The 18784-nt window shown below is 51.9% G+C and overlaps 1 protein-coding gene across 2 annotated transcripts; it reads right to left on the reverse strand.

Moving 5' to 3' along the window:
• Nucleotides 1-14396: 14396 nt before the first annotated feature.
• PPP1R14A (protein phosphatase 1 regulatory inhibitor subunit 14A) lies at nt 14397-18784 on the reverse strand. Of its 2 annotated transcripts, none has more exons than XM_004776276.3 (4): nt 18307-18773; nt 16090-16170; nt 15513-15545; nt 14397-14634 (listed from the first exon to the last, which is right to left on the reverse strand). In XM_004776276.3, the coding sequence occupies exons 1-4, from the start codon at nt 18505-18507 to the stop codon at nt 14506-14508; spliced, it is 444 nt and encodes a 147-aa protein (XP_004776333.2). In that variant the 5' UTR covers nt 18508-18773; the 3' UTR covers nt 14397-14505. The 2 variants fall into 2 exon arrangements, with proteins under 2 accessions (XP_004776333.2, XP_044932681.1); XM_045076746.1 differs by having other exon boundaries at nt 14519-14654; nt 18307-18784.

Below are 18784 nucleotides of genomic sequence, written 5' to 3' on the forward strand. Positions count from 1 at the left end.
AGTGTTGGGGACACTGATCCTGGAAGTCCAAGGCTTTGGTCTTCTCCTAACCCTGGAGCCTGAGGATCTGGCCACCAGAGGGCACTGTGGCCCCAGTCTTTGTCCACACAGGTTGTTCTGAATCCTCAGACCTAGGACAGATACCCTCCTGGTAGTGGGGCCACAGATCCTGCACACCCTCTTTGTGTGCAGACCCCTGGGGGCTTTGCCTGGGTCTCTGAGGGAGGCTCCATTGCTAACCTCCTACCCCACATCCCCCTCTTCCGCACTAATCTTCAGAGTACACAGCCCTCGCCTAAGGTCAGGCAACTTAGGCTCAGAGGGACAACACCCCACCGAAAGCCCCCACCCATCAGGGCAGGGAGAGCTAGAATTTGAACCCAGGTCTGACTGAGAAATTAACCTCACCTTTCCTCCCTGTGCTACTCTGAGGGGTGGCTTACTGCCTTCCATGTCGGAATCCCCTCAGGTGTGTGAAAATGCCATCCCTGCCCCCCATCCCCCCATGTCCTGGCCCTAGGGATTCAGGGTGCTCTGAAAACAGATCCTAGAATCTATCCGTAGCAAGCCCCCACATCTTTCTAATGACATCAAGGCATGAGAACCACTGCGTTAGTGGGTGAGGACAAACACAGAAGAAACAAAATGCAATTGCAGGGAAGGCTGCCAGTGCAGGGGTGCGGAGAGGTGTGGGGACAGGGGTCATATCATAAGTCCTGTGTTCCCCTGCGGCTCCGCAGGAACCTCCTCCATCTTTCTGGAACTTTCGATTTTTCATCTGCAAAATAGGAGCGAAGTTCCAACTTCCTAGGTGTGTGGGTCCATGTGAAGCACTTAGAGCAGTGCCTGGCACTTTAGCACGTGATAAATGCGATCGATCCTTACATCATAAACTCCTGTGGCTGAACACCTACCAGACACCTCACCCAGGTGGAAGGTGTTACGTAAGTCATCTCAACAGCCTCGTGGGATGAGCGCGATTCCAACCCTCCCCTCCCCCTCCCAGAGGGGTGGCTTTTGCTGGGAGATCACAAATCCCAAAGTGTGCAATGTGCCGACCCCAAGAACCCTGTGTGCTGTCCTGACATGGGCTGGCTATGGGGGTCCTGGTCACTGAGCAGTCCTCACCCTGCCAGGGTACTGTCTTGTGACCCTCACAACAATCCTGAGACTGAGTTCAAGGTCGGACCACGTAGGTGGGGCCTTAAAACCCAGGGTAAGTCTATTTTACTGTGTGGTCTAAGGAAATGGTCCAGGTTCATTCTTCTGCATGTGGCTGTCCAATTATCCCAATACCATTTGTTGGAGAGACCGGCTTTTTTCCATTGGACATTCTTTCCTGCTTTGTTGAAGATCAGTTGGCCACAGAGTTGAGGGCCCATTTCTGGGCTCTCTGTTCTGTTCTGTTAATCCATGTGTCTGTTTTTGTGCCAGTACCATACTGTCTTGATGATGACAGCTTTGTAATAGAGCTTGAAGTCTGGAATTGTGACGCCACCAACTTTGGTTTTCTTCTTCAACATTCCTCTGGCTATTCGGGTCCTTTCGGGTTTCATATAATTTTTAGGATTATTTGTTACCTTTCTTAGAAAAAAGTTGATTGTATTTTGATAGGGATTACATTAAATGTGTAGATTGCTCTAGGTATCATAGACATTTTCACAATATTTTTTCTTCCAATCCAAGCATGGGACACTTTTCCATTTCTTTGTGTCTTCCTCAATTTCTTTCATGAATACTTTATAGTTTCTGAGTACAGATTCTTTGCCTCTTTGGTTAGGTTTATTCCTAGATATCCTATGGTTTTGGGTGCAGTTGTAAATGGGATCAACTCCTTAATTTCTTTCTTCTGTCTTGCTGTTGGTGTATAGAAATGCAACTGATTTTTTTTAAAGATTTTATTTATTTATTTGACAGAGAGAGAGAGAGAGATCACAAGTAGGCAGAGAGAGGCAGAGAGGGAGGAAGGGAAGCAGGCTCCCTGCCTAGCAGAGAGCCCGATGAGGGGCTCGATCCCAGGACCCTGAGATCATGACCTGAGCCGAAGGCAGAGGTATAACCCACTGAGCCACCCAGGCGCCCCTGCAACTGATTTCTGTGCATTGATTTTATATCCTGACACTTTACTGCATTCCTGTATGAGTTCTGGCAGTTTTGGGGTGGAGTCTTTGGGTTTTCCACATAAAGTATCATGTCATCTGCAAAGAGTGATACTTTGGCTTCTTCTTTGCTGATTTGGCTGCCTTCTATTTCTTTTTGTTGTCTGGTTGCTGAGGCTAGGACTTCTAGAACTATGTTGAATAGCAGTGGTGATAGTGGACATCCCTGCTGTGTTCCTGACCTTAGGGAAAAGCTCTCGGTTTTTCCCCATTCAAAATGATACTCGCTGTGGGTTTTGATGATATTGAGGTACATACCCTCTATCCCAACACCGTGAAGTTTTGTACTTTGCCAAATGCCTGTTCTGCATCTATTGAGAGGATCATATGGTTCTTGTTCTTTCTTTTATTAATGTATTGTATCACCGACAAACCATAAGAGACTCTTAATGTCAGGAAACAAGCTGAGGGTGGCTGGAGGGGAGGAGGGTGAGAGGGATGGGGTGGCTGGGGGGATGGGCATTGCGGAGGGTATGTGCTATGGTGAGTGCTGTAAATTGTGTTAAACTGATGAATCACAGACCTGTACCCCTGAAACAAATAATACACTATGTGTTAATTAAACAAACAAACCCAGGGTAAGGAAGCCGGTGGTGGGTTTTGTTTTTTTTTTTAAGATTTTATTTATTTATTTATTTGACAGCCAGAGATCACAGGTAGGCAGAGAGGCAGGCAGACAGAGGAAGGGAAGCAGGCTCCCCGCCCAGCAGAGAGCCCGACTCGAGGCTGGATCCCAGGACCCTGGGATCATGACCTGAGCGGAAAGCAGAGGCTTTAACCCATTGAGCCACCCAGGCGCCCCTGGGTGGTGTGTTCTAAGCATGATCTGATGCTGTTGTAGAAAGAGACCCCCACAGTCGCACAAGTGGGCCAGATTGCTGGGGTGGGTGGGGGACAGAGACCGGGGAGGAGGCTGCAGTGGCTTCAGTGGGAGGAGGGGGTAGAACAGAGGTGAAGAGAGAATGAGCAGTGGCAGAACTGTGGCCGCTGTGACAAATGACAGCAAACTCCATGACTTAAAACAACAGAAATGTCTTCTCCTACTGTTCTGGAGGCCAGAAGTCTAAAATCAGTATCACTGGGCAAAAGTAAGGTATGGACAGGGCCCCCCCGCCTTCTGGAGGTGCCAGGAGAGCACACGGTCTGTGCCTCTCCCAGCATCTGGCGGCTTTTCTTGGCTCGTGTAGCCAGTTCTCCAACCTTCAAGCCCGGCATTTTCAAATCTTTCTCTGCGCGTCTTCCTATCATTTTCTCTTCTGTGCATGTGTGTATGTGTGTCAGATTTTGTTGGGCTGGCAGAAAGGGCTACTTAAGATGGCGAAAGTTCCCACCACAAAACCTGAACTTGAACAGGCGAACAAAGGCCCAAGATGGCGAAAGTTCCCACCACAAGACCTGAGCTCGGACAGGAGAACAAAGGCCCAAGCAGGAATCTGAGACCCTCCCCCCACCCCACCCCGGGCTCCAGTGGACCAATGGGACCCCTACAAGCAGGCGAAATATCCAAATAAGGGAAACTTGCCAAAAGACCCCTGAGCTCCCCTCAAGACCTCTTAAAAGCCCCCTCCTCCCTGCCTTGGGCGCGACTTCCGCCACTCTGCTTTCCAGAGTCCCGGAACCTCCCCCCCAGTTGCGCACCTCGTCCTGGCGCAACTTTCCTGGCTCCCCTTCTCCTGAGCCCTGAAACTTCACTAGAGAGTGTTTTTAATAAATCTTGCCTTGCACCCACTTTGCCTGGTGTTGTGTTTATCTCGCCGGAAAAAAACTTTACAGATTATCCTCTGCTTCTTTCTCTCTCTCTCTTTTTTTCTTTTGAAAAAACATTTTGTTCATTCATTTGAAAGAGAGAGAGATGACACAGCAGGGGCAGCGGCAGAGGGAGAGGGAGGAGAAGCAGACTCCCCACAGAGCAGGGAGCCTGATGCAGGACTCGATCCCAGGACCCTGAGATCATAACGTGAGCCCAAGGCAGAGGCTCAACTGACTGAATCACCCAGGCGCCCACTCTGCTTCTCTCTGAGAAGGACCCTTGTAATTGCATTGAGCACTCAAGGAGAATCTTCCCCACCTCAAGCCCCTTAACTTGATCACATCTACAAAGTCCCTTCTACTATGTAATGTAACATAGTCTCAGGTTCTGGAGATTAGGACACAGACATTTTGGGGGCCACTTCTCTGTTTACCACACTACCCCATTGAAAATGGCTGGGACGCCTGGGTGGCTCAGTTGGTTGAGCAGCTGCCTTCGGCTCAGGTCATGATCCCAGCGTCCTGGGATCGAGTCCCACATCGGGCTCCTTGCTCGGCAAGGAGCCTGCTTTTCCCTCTGCCTCTGCCTGCCATTCTGTCTGCCTGTGCTCGCTTGCTCTCCCCCCACCCCGATAAATAAATAAAATCTTAAAAAAAAAAAATGGCAATCTTCGGGGGGGAGGGAGAGGGTGATGGGGTTGTGGACATTGGGGAGGGTATGTGCTATGGTGAGTGCTGTAAATTGTGTTAAACTGATGAATCACAGACCTGTACCCCTGAAACAAATAATACACTATGTGTTAATTAAACAAACAAACCCAGGGTAAGGAAGCCGGTGGTGGGTTTTGTTTTTTTTTTTAAGATTTTATTTATTTATTTATTTGACAGCCAGAGATCACAGGTAGGCAGAGAGGCAGGCAGACAGAGGAAGGGAAGCAGGCTCCCCGCCCAGCAGAGAGCCCGACTCGAGGCTGGATCCCAGGACCCTGGGATCATGACCTGAGCGGAAAGCAGAGGCTTTAACCCATTGAGCCACCCAGGCGCCCCTGGGTGGTGTGTTCTAAGCATGATCTGATGCTGTTGTAGAAAGAGACCCCCACAGTCGCACAAGTGGGCCAGATTGCTGGGGTGGGTGGGGGACAGAGACCGGGGAGGAGGCTGCAGTGGCTTCAGTGGGAGGAGGGGGTAGAACAGAGGTGAAGAGAGAATGAGCAGTGGCAGAACTGTGGCCGCTGTGACAAATGACAGCAAACTCCATGACTTAAAACAACAGAAATGTCTTCTCCTACTGTTCTGGAGGCCAGAAGTCTAAAATCAGTATCACTGGGCAAAAGTAAGGTATGGACAGGGCCCCCCCGCCTTCTGGAGGTGCCAGGAGAGCACACGGTCTGTGCCTCTCCCAGCATCTGGCGGCTTTTCTTGGCTCGTGTAGCCAGTTCTCCAACCTTCAAGCCCGGCATTTTCAAATCTTTCTCTGCGCGTCTTCCTATCATTTTCTCTTCTGTGCATGTGTGTATGTGTGTCAGATTTTGTTGGGCTGGCAGAAAGGGCTACTTAAGATGGCGAAAGTTCCCACCACAAAACCTGAACTTGAACAGGCGAACAAAGGCCCAAGATGGCGAAAGTTCCCACCACAAGACCTGAGCTCGGACAGGAGAACAAAGGCCCAAGCAGGAATCTGAGACCCTCCCCCCCCCCCCACCCCGGGCTCCAGTGGACCAATGGGACCCCTACAAGCAGGCGAAATATCCAAATAAGGGAAACTTGCCAAAAGACCCCTGAGCTCCCCTCAAGACCTCTTAAAAGCCCCCTCCTCCCTGCCTTGGGCGCGACTTCCGCCACTCTGCTTTCCAGAGTCCCGGAACCTCCCCCCCAGTTGCGCACCTCGTCCTGGCGCAACTTTCCTGGCTCCCCTTCTCCTGAGCCCTGAAACTTCACTAGAGAGTGTTTTTAATAAATCTTGCCTTGCACCCACTTTGCCTGGTGTTGTGTTTATCTCGCCGGAAAAAAAAACTTTACAGATTATCCTCTGCTTCTTTCTCTCTCTCTCTTTTTTTCTTTTGAAAAAACATTTTGTTCATTCATTTGAAAGAGAGAGAGATGACACAGCAGGGGCAGCGGCAGAGGGAGAGGGAGGAGAAGCAGACTCCCCACAGAGCAGGGAGCCTGATGCAGGACTCGATCCCAGGACCCTGAGATCATAACGTGAGCCCAAGGCAGAGGCTCAACTGACTGAATCACCCAGGCGCCCACTCTGCTTCTCTCTGAGAAGGACCCTTGTAATTGCATTGAGCACTCAAGGAGAATCTTCCCCACCTCAAGCCCCTTAACTTGATCACATCTACAAAGTCCCTTCTACTATGTAATGTAACATAGTCTCAGGTTCTGGAGATTAGGACACAGACATTTTGGGGGCCACTTCTCTGTTTACCACACTACCCCATTGAAAATGGCTGGGACGCCTGGGTGGCTCAGTTGGTTGAGCAGCTACCTTCGGCTCAGGTCATGATCCCAGCGTCCTGGGATCGAGTCCCACATCGGGCTCCTTGCTCGGCAAGGAGCCTGCTTTTCCCTCTGCCTCTGCCTGCCATTCTGTCTGCCTGTGCTCGCTTGCTCTCCCCCCACCCCGATAAATAAATAAAATCTTAAAAAAAAAAAATGGCAATCTTCGGGGGGGAGGGAGAGGGTGATGGGGTTGTGGACATTGGGGAGGGTATGTGCTATGGTGAGTGCTGTTTAGTGTGTAAACCTGGCGATTCACAGACCTGTACCCCTGGGGCTAATAATACATTATATGTTTATAAAAAAAAAAAAGAAAGAAAGAAAATGGCAATCTTCCTCCCACCCATTTCCAGACTCTTTGCTATGTTTGATTTTTTTCTCTTTGTTTAATTTTCCCCATAATTCTTAGGGGTGCCTGGCTGGCTCAGTCAGTAGAGCATGGGACTCTTAACCTTGGGGTTGTGAGTTCAAGCCCCAAGTTGGGTGTGGAGATTACTTAAAAATACCCCTCTCATTGTTATTTTAATTAGCTTCTTTCAGATTACTATTGATAATCCCTTGCATAAATTCCTACCAGGAATGTTTTTGTTTTGTTTTGTTTTTGGTGTGAACTTTTTTTTTTTAATTCAAGTATAATTAAGATACAGTGTTATATTAGTTTCAAGTATACCATACAATGATTCAACAACTCTATACATTTCTCAGTACTTATTTAGATAAGTGTACTCTTTTTTTTTTCCCTGAAGATTTTATTTATTTATTTGACAGAGGGAGACACAGTGAGAGAGGGAACACAAGCAGGGGGAGTGGGAGAGGGAGAAGCAGGCTTCTCACCAGGCAGAGAGCATGATGCAGGTTAATCCCAGGACTCTGGGATCATAACCTGAGCCGAAGGCAGACACTTAAGGACTGAGCCTCCAAGGCGCCCCTAGATAAGTGTACTCCTTTTTTTTTTTTAAGATTTTATTTATTTAGTAGTCAGAGAGGCAGGCAGAGAGAGACAGAAAAGCAGGCTCCCTGCTGAGCAGAGAGCCCGATGAGGGACTCGATCCCAGGACCCTGGGATCATGACCTGAGCTGAAGGCAGAGCTTTAGCCCACTGAGCCACCCAGGCACCCGATAAGTGTACTCTTAATGCCTTTTTTCTTTTGTTTTTTAAGATTTCATCCATTTAATTGACAGAGAGAGAGAGGCAGCAAGCAAGAGAGGGAATACAAGCAGTGGGAGCAGGAGAAGGAGAAGCAGGCTTCCCATTGAGCAGAGAGGCCAATGCAGCACTTGATCCCAGAACCCTGGGATCATGACCTGAGCCAAAGGCAGACGCTCAACACCTGAGCCACCGAGATCCCCCTCTCTTAATGCCTTTTTAAAATTAAGGGTTTTTTGTTGTTGTTGTTGTTTTTAAGATTTTATTTATTGGGGCGCCTGGGTGGCCTAGTGGGTTAAGCCTCTGCCTTCAGCTCAGGTCATGATCTCAAAGTCCTGGGATCCAGCCCAGCAGGGAGCCTGCTTACCGCCCCCCACCCCCACCCACCACCTGCCTCTCTGCCTACTTGTGCTCTCTCTCTCCGTCAAATAAATAAATAAAATCTTAAAAAAAAAAAAAAAAAGAAGAAGTCATTGTTATAGGGCGCCCAGTGTGGCTAGTATGGGATGCTCAGCAAGGAGTCTGCTCGTCCCTCTCCCTCGGCCCCTCCCCCCTGCTCATGAGAGAGGGAGAAGGGGGAGTACACACATTCTCTCTCTCAAATAAATAAATAAAATCTTTTAAAAAAAAATCACTGGGGCACCTGGGTGGCTCAGTGGGTTAAAGCCTCTGCCTGCGGCTCAGGTCATGATCCCAGGGTCCTGGGATCGAGTCCCGCATCAGGCTCTCTGCTCAGCAGGGAGCCTGCTTCCTCCTCTCTCTCTCTCAAATAAATAAATAATCTTAAAAATAAAAAAGTCACTGCTATAAACTGAATGTTTGTGTCCTCACCACCCCATTCATATGTTGAATCCCTAAACCCCAGTGTGATGGTGCTTGGAGATGGGGCTTTGGGAGGCAATTAGGATTAGAAGACCAATCTGATGGAACTAGAGTCCTTTTAAGAGACACCAGAGAGTTTGTTCTCTTTCTTTCTGACTGTGAGGATACAGCAGGAAGACAGTCGTCCCAAACAGTTGTCTGCAAGAGTCCTTGCTGGCAACCTGATCTCAGACTTCCCCACCTTCAGAACTGTCAGAAAATGCATTTCTTTCTTTCTTTTTTAAGATTTTATTCATTTATTTGACAGAGAGAGAGATCACAAGTAGGCAGAGTCAGTCAGAGGGAGAGGGGGAAGCAAGCTCCCCGCCAAGCAGAAAGCCCAATGCGGGGCTCGATTCCAGCACCCTGAGATCATGACCGGAGCTGAAGGCAGAGGCCAACCCACTGAGCCACCCAGATGCCCCTCTTTCTTTTTTTTATTTTATCTTTTTTAAGATTTTATTTATTTATTCGACAGAGAGAGAGATCACAAGTAGGCAGAGAGGCAGGCAGAGAGGGGGAAGCAGGCTTCCTGCTGAGCCCAGAGCCAGATGCAGGGCTAGATCCCAGAACCGTGGGATCATGACCTGAGCTGAAGGGAGAGGCTTTAACCCACTGAGCCACCCAGGCGCCTCCTCTTTCTTTTTTTTAAAGTAATCTCTACACCCTATGTGGGGCTCAAACTTGTAACCCCAAGACCAAGAGTTGCATGCTCCACCGACTGAGCCAGCCCAGCACCCACATTAACTCCACTGTTTTATTTACATTTAGGTCTTTACTTCATCTGGAGTCTTTGTATGTGGTATGAGGTAAGGATCCTTTTTTTTTTTTTCTCCATATAGTGACTCGATTTTCCTAAAGCCACACTGAACAAATCCATCCTTTCACCCACCAAATGCAAGTGCCACCTGTCATTTTACATCCCTATACGTGCCTGTGTCTGCCTGTGAGGCTGTTCTGTTCCTTTGGTGTGTTCATCTGCTCTTGCAACGCACTATTTTTACAACTATGGCTTGGTAGTTTGTCTTAAAGATTTATTTATTTGACAGAGAGAGAGAGAGAGAGATCACAAATAGGCAGAGAGGCAGGCAGGCAGAGAGAGAGGAAGAAGCAGGCTCCCTGCCAAGCAGAGAGCCCGATGTGGGACTTGATCCCAGGACCCTGAGATCATGACCTAAGCTGAAGGCAGAGGCTTAACCCACTGAGCCACCCAGGCACCCTGTAGTTTGTCTTAATATTTGATAAAGCAAGACCTCCCTCCTTTCCTCTCTAATGTTAACTTAGCTATTTGTATACCTTTATTCCTCCATATAAATTTTAGAATTGGTTTATCAAGTACTTTAAAAAATCTGGAATTTTTATTAAGATTGCTTTAAATTTATTGGTGAATTTCGAAAGAACTGAAATGTAGATAATATGAAGATACCCTATCCAAGGACATGGATCATTTCATTTTTTTTAGATTACCTTCTGTATCCTTTATTGACATTTTACTTGTTAGTTTTGGGGTTTTTTTGTTTTTATTTTTTTGACAGGGAGAGACACAGCAAAAGAGGGAACACAAGCAGGGGCAAAGGGGAGAGAGAGAGGCACGCTCTCTGCTGAGCAGGGAGCCGGACGTGGGGGTTGATCCCAGGATTTGGGGATCATGACCTGAGCCTAAGGCAGATGCTCAGTGCCTGAGCCAACCAGGCGCCCCAAGTTTATTTTAATGTTTTGAAAGTAATCTCTTTGCCCAATGTGGGGCTCGAACTCCCTAAGATCAAGAGTCCCATGCTTTACCGACTAAGCCAGCCAGGCATCCCTAAAGTTATGTTTTAGCTGGTTATTACAGTGTTACTGAGATGATACTGATCTTTGTAGGTTGACCCGTTAGTAACCATGATAATCTCTTTGCTAAGAGCCTTCTTACCTCAATTGTGAATACCAGTCATATCATTGATGAGAGCCCACTTCTAGTATTTATCATCCTAATTAGCAAAGCCCTTAGTGTTGATATGAGATGGATGAGTACCTTATAGCAGCTGCCTCTGGAGCCTGCTCTTGTAATTAAATTCCGGCTGACAACCCTGCCAGCTCCGACCTGACCAACCTGTGGGGTGCAGTTTAAAACCAACTCATATCGCCACGAGGGGGCGCTGAGACCTCACTTTGCTAGGAGACCTCCTGTGGGTGGAGAGAATGTGGCCACCAGGGGGCACTGCTTGCGCCAAGCACCTACTGTGTGCTGTTCGCTCTTCTAGATGTTAGGGTAACCATGCTCAAGGCAGGAAAGGAGCTAATATTCTGAAAGTCGAGGAGTGTAGACAGGCAATAAAAAAACTAACTGATTATATCAGGGCTGGGCTATCCGGGCTGCACAGTTGTGGGGTCCGACTCTTGATTTCAGCTCCGGTGGTGATCGGGTCTGGAACGAGCCTCCCATTGGGTTCTGCGCTCAGGGCAGAGTCTGCTTAAGACGCGCTCTCTCCCTCTGCTCCTTCCCCCTCATAAATAAATAAATCCTCCTTTAAAAAGATTATGTCAGAGTGTAATAAATTGTATGGAGAAACTAAGTCATGGTGACCAGATAGTGACGGTTGGAGGCTCCTTACATAAGGGGCTTCCAAGTATCTGAGATTACATTATAGGAGGATGTCAGGGTGTCTGGGTGGCTCAGCCATTAAGCGTCTGCCTTCAGCTCAGGTCATGATGCCAGCGTCCTGGGATCGAGTCTGGTATCGGCTCTCTTCGAGGCGGGATGCCTGCTTCTCCCTCTCCCACTTTCCCTGCTTGTGTTCCATCTCTCTGTGTGTCTCTCTCTGTCAAATAAAATCTTGAAAAATAAAAGAAACATTAAAAATAAAAAATAAAGGAGGATGACAGACTCATGGAGAAGAGTACTCTGGGCAGAGGAAATGTGTCTGTGGGTCTGGAGGAGAAAAGCATGGAGGGAGGGAGGATGGGAAAGAGACAAATGTAGACAAAGAACAGAAGGGAGAGGGGGTAAGACAGAGTGGTGACTGGTGACAGGGAGGAGTGTGTAAGCACAGGACTCTGGCTTTTGTCCTGAGGCCGGGGTAAGCCTCTGGAGGGGTTGTGATATTAAAGATCCCAAGACAGACTGTTACGTGAAAATGAGCAAGGTTAGGACAGTGTCCTAATGTTCACCTTAAGAAACAGGAGTTGGGGGCGCCTGGGTGGCTCAGTGGGTTAAGCCTCTGCCTTCAGCTCAGGTCATGATCTCAGGGTCCTGGGATGTAGCCCCGCATCAGGCTTTCTGCTCCGCGGGGAAGCAGGCTCCCCGCCCCCCCGACTCTGCCTGCCTCTCTGCCTACTTGTGATCTCTGTCAAATAAATAAATAAAATCTTTAAAAAAAAAAAAAAGAAAGAAAGAAAGAAACAGGAGTTGATGGGACAGAATCTAGGTTCCCACTTGTTTGAATTTGTATCAAGAAATACTATAACAAGGGTGCCTGGGGGGCTCGGGGCAAGATCCCGGGGGTTCCTAGGATGAAGCCCCATGGGCTCCCTGGTCAGGGGGGAGCCTGCTTCTCCCTCCCCCTCTGCCACACAAGTAGGGGAATATACTTGTGCTCTCGCTCTCTCAAATAAATCAATCTAAAAAAAGAAAGAAAGAAAGAAAGAAAGAAAAAGTCCTAGAACAATACCAAGAAATTGATGTTTTAAAATGATGCATTAGAGGAAGAGGGGGGACAGAGAATGGAGTGGATGGAGATGAAGGTGAGAGGGAGGGAAAGATGTCCTGTGGCTGCCGAGTGGGAAACAGCACAGACCCTGGGAGGCAGGGAGCTTGGTGACCCAGCAAGTGGGGGACAAAAATGCAAGGACGCAAGTCGGGTACACTGTGTCCTTTGGAGCTTTGCCACAAGAGGGCCTGAAAATCAGTGTTCCCAAGGCACATCTTTGCTGGCCAGAGGTGATGGCTGGAGGAGCTAATGGTCCAGCTCCTCCCTACAATAACATTAATAACGATGTTTATTAAGTGCCTGGCACTAATCTACGATGTATACTTTAAACCATGTAAACCTCGCAACACCACCAGGGATAGGCACTGTTCTAATCCTCTTCATTTCATAGGTGTGGAAACTGAGGCACAGAAAAGTGACTTGTTCTAGTTGACACAGCTAGGAAGGGGGACAGATGGCATTTGAATCCAGGCAAGAATCCCATAGTCCACACTCTTACCCACTATGGTATGCTGCTTCCTAGTGCTTCTGTTGTAGCCTTGTTCTCAGTCAAGTTGTATGGCCTTTTGGATAGGCTATCTCAGGAGTGTGAGCAGTCACTAACAATTTATTATGAATTAGTTACCCCCATACCTCTTTTCCTGACACTAAGGCACAGCCATCACCGCTACGGTTTATGGGAGCACTGTAGTATAGGAGTTCAGTAATTGAGCTCTGGGGTCCTGTGCTAGGGACCGAAGCCCGGTGCCACTTGCCAGGTGTGTGACTTTGGGCAAGTAGTATCACTAAACTGGGCCTCAGTTTCCTTCCTTTGTGAAGTCCCTGTTTTCCAGAAGAGGAAACTGAGAGGCTCAACACAAGGGCACACCCAGGACTTTAAGACCTGGGTTTTGAGCATATAATCACCTCCACAGAATGAGGAACCAAAACCAGGTTCTGTGAGAGGAAGTCAAGCCCAAGAGAAAGTTCTGGGAGACGCACGCTGGTGATTGGTTGCCAGGAGACCTACGTCCATTCTCCAGGCATCTTTTCTCTGTGCATCTGGGTGGACGGAAGGGAACCCTGGGAGCCTGAGGTCTGCCTGCACAGGGACAGCAAAGCCACCCGCAGGGCTGGACAGGTGAGGTGTTTCTGCCTTCCTCCTCCTACAGTGGCATCCCTTCCTGTTCCACTAGCGCTCAGACCCCCTGCAATGTGTGCCTGATCCAGCTACTGGGTGACACAGAGTATGGGTGGGGGCCGGGACCCAACGTCAGTCAGTAGAGGGAAGATGTGAGGTGTGCTTTGTTCTGGTGGGGGGGAGGGAGGACACCCTAGCTCTGGCCTTGCCCCCATCCTTAGGCCGGTCCAGCACCCTTGCCCCCCATCTCCTGACCACACACACAGGCAGGACCGTGGCTACAACTAGACCTGCCATTAAAATACTGAAATACCGGGGTGCCTGGGTGGCTCAGTCATTCAGCATCCGCCTTTGGCTCAGGTCAGGATCCCAGGGTCCTGGGATCGAGTTCCGTACCAGGCTCTCTGCTTGGCGGGAAGTTGGCTTCTCCTTCTCCCTCTCCCTCTGCCTACTTGTGTGCTCTCTCTCTGTCAAATAAATAAATTCTTTAAAAAAAAATACTGAAATGCTTCCACAGTTTGGAGTAAATAGCTGCTACCCACTTCTGATGCTCTCACCCCTCTGCTGGAGCCCTTCGGGCCTCCCTAACACCCAGCCCAGGGGCCTTCCTGATCCAGCTCTGGAGGACCTGCCCATCCTGGTGGGTGGGTGGACGGCTCTATCAATACCTGGTATGTTCCCTGCGTTAGGCTCATCCTCAATCCCTGCACCCACAAGGTTCAGAGTCCTCAGGTATGGGTACCCATCTCACACGAACTCCTATGCATCCTTCAAAGCCTTGGCTCAATTGTCACTTTCTTCAGGAAGCCCTCTTGGTTTGTTCATGATGTGTTTTGGTGATATTGGGCACGTCTGGGTTCGCGCATCTCCCCTGCTACGAGGACCACAGGCCATCATTCCCACAGGAGCCCCAGATGACACCCACTGGACCCTGTTGGCTTGTACTGGGGAAGGCTGAGGGGGAAGTGAGGACAAGCTGAGTCCTGGGAGGGGAGGTTGCGGGGGGGAGCGGGGGCGGGCGGGGGCAAGGCCAGCAGGGCCTGTTCTCATGCTCTCTGGCTGACGAGTGATTCTCCATCTGTCAGGCCAGCTGTGGGTGCCGGGGGAGATGCAGCAGGACAGAGGGAGGTGTGTGGGAGAAGCTTGGGGAAGTCCACGGTAATCAGGGAGAGGAAAAAGAGGCACATCGTGTTGTTACAGAACCATTACATACAACTTACAAATAAGCCAGGACAGTGTGGAGGGTAGGGGAGAAGGCAGGAGGCCATGGAGGCAAGGTCAGGGTGGCGCAGTCCGGGCCCGATCCTGGAGAGGGCTCAGACTGCGGTCCCCGGAAGGGCTGGGCGGGCGGAGGCCAGGCTGCTTGTGGAGCCCTCGGAGCTTCCCCAGCAGCTCCTGGATGAAGTCCTGAGGACAGGGCAGGAGTCCTGAGAACACAGGGAGAGGCGCGGCTGCCCCTGCCCAGCCCAGCCCCTCTGATCTGGGCCCCTACTGCTCCCGCCTCCCCTCCCAGGCAGTGAAAGGGCCCAAAGGTAGGTTGGGGGGGTGTCAAAAGGCAGAGATGGGGAAAGGTGGGGAACAGATAGACACAGGGAAAGACAGAGCCACAGACAAGGAGGGAGACAGAGACCTAGAAAATGAGACCAAGCCAGAGGCACAGAGACAGAGGGAGAGACAAAAGGACCGAGAAAGAAACAGCCACAGAGAGACAAGATGTTTCTCGGGCCAAGGGATCGCCAGGAGGATCCCCAGGGACGGAGGCCTTAGCTCCGGGGGCAGACAGACACACAATGACGTTTGTCCCTCAGGCAGGCCCAGAGCTGGTTGGAGAAACATGAATATTTTTCCCTTTTAAAGCAGGGAAGGAAGTGGGAGGGGTTGGGCTGCTCAGCTTCAGGGCTTGGAGGGATGGGGGTGGGGGGCAGAGGTGGGGAAGGGAATCCCAGGGTGGCAGAAGCAGCAGGAGGTGAGAGAGGCCGGGAGAGGCTGAGCCCCAGGACCAGCCGCCCAAAGGAGGGGGCAGGAGAGGGACCAGCAGAAGCCGGACACAGATGGGGAGCATCTCCGTAGGGAGGAGATGACGGGGCCCCAGTGGCAGATGGGAAGATACAAGCCAGGGTGAGGAAGACAAAGACACCACTGGAGGCAGGGAAAAGGCTGAGCGGCTCAGAGGGCTCCCCAGAGTTCTCCCTGCTGCCCCTGGGCCAGCCAGCTTCTTCCCTTCTCCCCAGGGACCCCCTTCTCTACCAGGAAGCAGGGGCCCAGAGCAGGGAGGGGAAACTCACCTCTGTGGGGTTCCTGCACGACTTCAGGAGTCCCTAAACCCCCACCCCCACAAATAAAAGAAAATAGTAAATAACTAAGCCCCTCGGCCCCTCCAGCCCCCTTCTCTCTCCCAACAAAGCCCTGAGGCAACCAGACAAAAGGGAGTCAGGCTCCAAGGGGCACTTCCCATCTGGTCACTGGGGGAGAACATGGTCCCAGGGTCTTACAGAGTGAGTGGGGGGAGGGTTGAGTCAAGAAACTCAGCCCCAGGATCAGCTCTAAGTCCAGAGAGGGTCAGAAGGTCACACAGCGTTTCCTGCCTCTGGGAGAGCACAGGCCCTAAACAGCCAGGACACACAGGCAGGCAACCTGCCTGGCTTTGACTCGGAGCTCTGCTCCTTCTGAGCTGGGACCAGGGGCAAGGGATTAAATCACTTTCCTCATCTGGAAGATGGAGGTCTTAAACCCTTCCCAGGATTTGTGAGGATTAAATGAGTTAAGTGGAAAGGAATGGAAACAGTGCCTGGCACATAGGAAGTGCTCAATAAACACGCTGACTATTGTTGGGGCTTCGGGGCAGCCTTTCCCTTCACCTACCTGGATTTTCCGGCTTCTGTCCTCTTCGCTCTCTAATTCCAACAATTCGTCGATGTTGACCTCATCAGGCATGTCTGCCTCCTAAGGCAGGGAAGGAGGAGGGGTCAGTGTCCCTTGCCTGCCCCTCCCTCGCCTTTGTCCAGGCCTCTGGAGAAGCTCCACCAGCCCCAGGGCCCAGCTGGCCGGTTCTGGAGCAACAGTGTGGCAGTCAGGGACAGCACCGCCAAGGCAGGACATCTGGGTGCTGGGGGGAGGGGTGGCAGATGGGTTGACAGAGGCCCAGCGGTCTGTACCAGCTCAGATGCCGGGGCCCCCAGAGCCCAGAGAGCCTTGGGGCTGGCACAGGTCTCTCTCCTTGGCCCCAGTTCCCATAGAGGGAAACAGGCCTGGTCAAGTCTCTGAATGTCAGATTCTGGGATTCAGGAGAGGGGCTGGTTCTGCCCTTTCAAGGAAAAGTCTAAGCACTAGGTGTGGGGGAGGGGCGCAGGCCAGCCAGAGCCTACTGGGGGAGGCCCCTTGCCTAAGAGGACCAGAAGGGAGGGTAGGGCTCCTGCCAGCCCCCAGGGCCAAGAGTGCACCTCGATCGGTCCAGATAATGACCACCAACGCGCCCCAGAGTGGGTGGGTGGGAAGAGCTGTGGGCCCAACTTTGAGTGGCCCAGAGGGGCATTCCTCCCGTAGCCTGTCGGGGCAAAAAGCCAAACGCAGGCTGCCTCTCTCTCCCTGTGGGGGACAGAATCCAGCTGTCAAAGCAAGAGATCCCGGAGGCTACAGATTTTTTCCTCCCCCACCCAACGACCTTCAGACTTCATTGTGGGCCTCAGGGCTGGGTGGTCCCGGGTTTGTTGGGGGGGGGGCGGGGGGGTCAGCAAAGGCATGGCTAGTCCTTAAGTGGATCCCACGCCTGTGTGAGGCTCTGCAGGTGAGCTAGAGACTGAGGCCAAGGGGCCAGCGCCAAGGCCAAGGCCAGCAGGAGAGTGCAGAGCTCTATGGCATCATGAGCAGCCTGCCCGGGGGCTACGGTCCGAGGACTACATGGCATGTGGCTCTGGTTTAGTGTGTCACAGCAGCTGGAAATGTCCGCCATCGGAGGATGACCTTAAAGGATGCCACCTACCAATGGCCACTGGACTTCTACGTCTACTTATAAGAGCCTCCTTGTGTGCCTGACAACAGTGGGACCTTATGTCGCCATCAGGGGCCCTGCCTTCTGTCCCCTTCGAGCCGTGCCGAGGAGCATCTGTGCCTCCTCTCTGTCCGCTGACACAACCCCCACGTCCCTGGGATTGTGTTTTGTGTGTGGCGCAGTGTGACTTCAAGCAGAAACTCAAGTGGAAGGTGTGAAACGCACATGGGTAGCCTAGGCGTCCCCACACGAGGCTGTCGCTCACGCCCTGTGTGGCCACCGACAGTTGTAGTCTCTGCCTTGCCAGGCCTGTGTGTCCCTACAGCTTGTGCGGTTTTCTGTGTGTGGCTGTAATTTCGGCTATTTTCTGTAAGCAGCTGTAGTGCCTGTCATTGTGTCTGCATATGGTCCTTCCTTTTGCTTTTAGGAGGCAATGGAGGGTTTTCCGTGAATCATTCCGTGTGGCAAGGAGTTGCCCCGGTTCTGGTGTGCGTATGACTCCATGGAGGGTCTCTGAGTAGCTGGAACCGGAGCCTTTTGTGTGGGTGTTGTTGTGCGTAGTCAGCACACGCCTGTGGCTTGTGCTATTGTGTCTGTGGGTGCCGATCTGTAGGGGACCGCAGCCTGTGTCCCTGAGAGTCTGTACATGGCTGCTGTGTCTACCAATGGCTCTAACTCGTCGCTGGGCACGTCTGTGAATGTTGTGGCTTCCTTTGCGGTGTGTTTCTGGGTCTCAGTACCCTCCCGGTCCCCTCACCGGATCTAAGTTCGGCTTGAAGACAGACCCTACCCCCCAACCTCTCTCCAGATTCGGCCGCTCTGGCTCCCCAACTTTGCCTCCTTGTCCCCCATAGGCTCAACCGCTATGCTCAACCATCTCTGGAGACTCAAGCGGGTGTCTGGGTCCACAAGCAGAGACCCAGGGAGGGGACACAGCAAGGGCCAATGAGTCCCTGAGCGCGCATTCCCTTGTGTGACAGAGGCCAGCACAAGCAACCAGAGACCCCAAGAGCGTAGGGAGTCCGGAACAAGGGCGTGTCACTCCTCGATCCCCACACCCGCCTTTGCCCCCGTACGGCTCCCAGCCTCACCCTGCCGCGGTACAGCTCCTCCAAGCGCCCGTCAATCCACTTCTCCACGTCCAGCCGCCGCTGCAGCTCCCGCCGGTCGTACTTGACGGTGACACGCGCGTGTCGTTTCTGCAGGCCCCCGGGGCTGCCCCCCGGGCCGCGAGCCCGCGATGGAGACTGCAACTTGCTCAGCACCCGCTTGCCCAGCCGCTGAGCTGCCATAGCGGTCCCCGTCCCGGCCCGCGCGCCGCGCTGTGCGCCTCCGCAGGCGCCCAGGGGGCCTCTTACGGGCCGGGGCGGAGCCGGCCGGGGGCGGGGGCTTGGGCTCGCCCGGGGGCCAGCTCCGCCCCAGTCGCCCGGGCCTCAGTTTCCCCGCCGGCAGCGCGGGGACTAGTCGCTGCACCGCCTAAAGCCCGCAGCCGTGTTCAGTCCAGGTGTGCGCGCGGTCCCGGAGTCCCAGGCTGGGCCCGGACGGCTGGGGCTCCCGGGGCCTGGATCC

Source organism: Mustela putorius, unplaced genomic scaffold, assembly GCF_011764305.1.
Source record: "Mustela putorius furo isolate JIRA1106 unplaced genomic scaffold, ASM1176430v1.1 tig00000196_pilon_pilon_pilon, whole genome shotgun sequence".
Lineage (NCBI taxonomy): Eukaryota > Metazoa > Chordata > Mammalia > Carnivora > Mustelidae > Mustela > Mustela putorius.

Bases quoted from the DNA above. Each gene is read 5' to 3' on its own strand.
- PPP1R14A (XM_004776276.3), bottom strand. From the start codon at position 18,507: ATGGCAGCTCAGCGGCTGGGCAAGCGGGTGCTGAGCAAGTTGCAGTCT. The intron at 16,171-18,306 runs GTGAGGCTGGGA...TCCCTGCCTTAG, and splicing joins AGGAGCTGTACCGCGGCAGG to GAGGCAGACATGCCTGATGA. The intron at 15,546-16,089 runs GTAGGTGAAGGG...GTGGGGGTTTAG, and splicing joins ACAGAAGCCGGAAAATCCAG to GGACTCCTGAAGTCGTGCAG.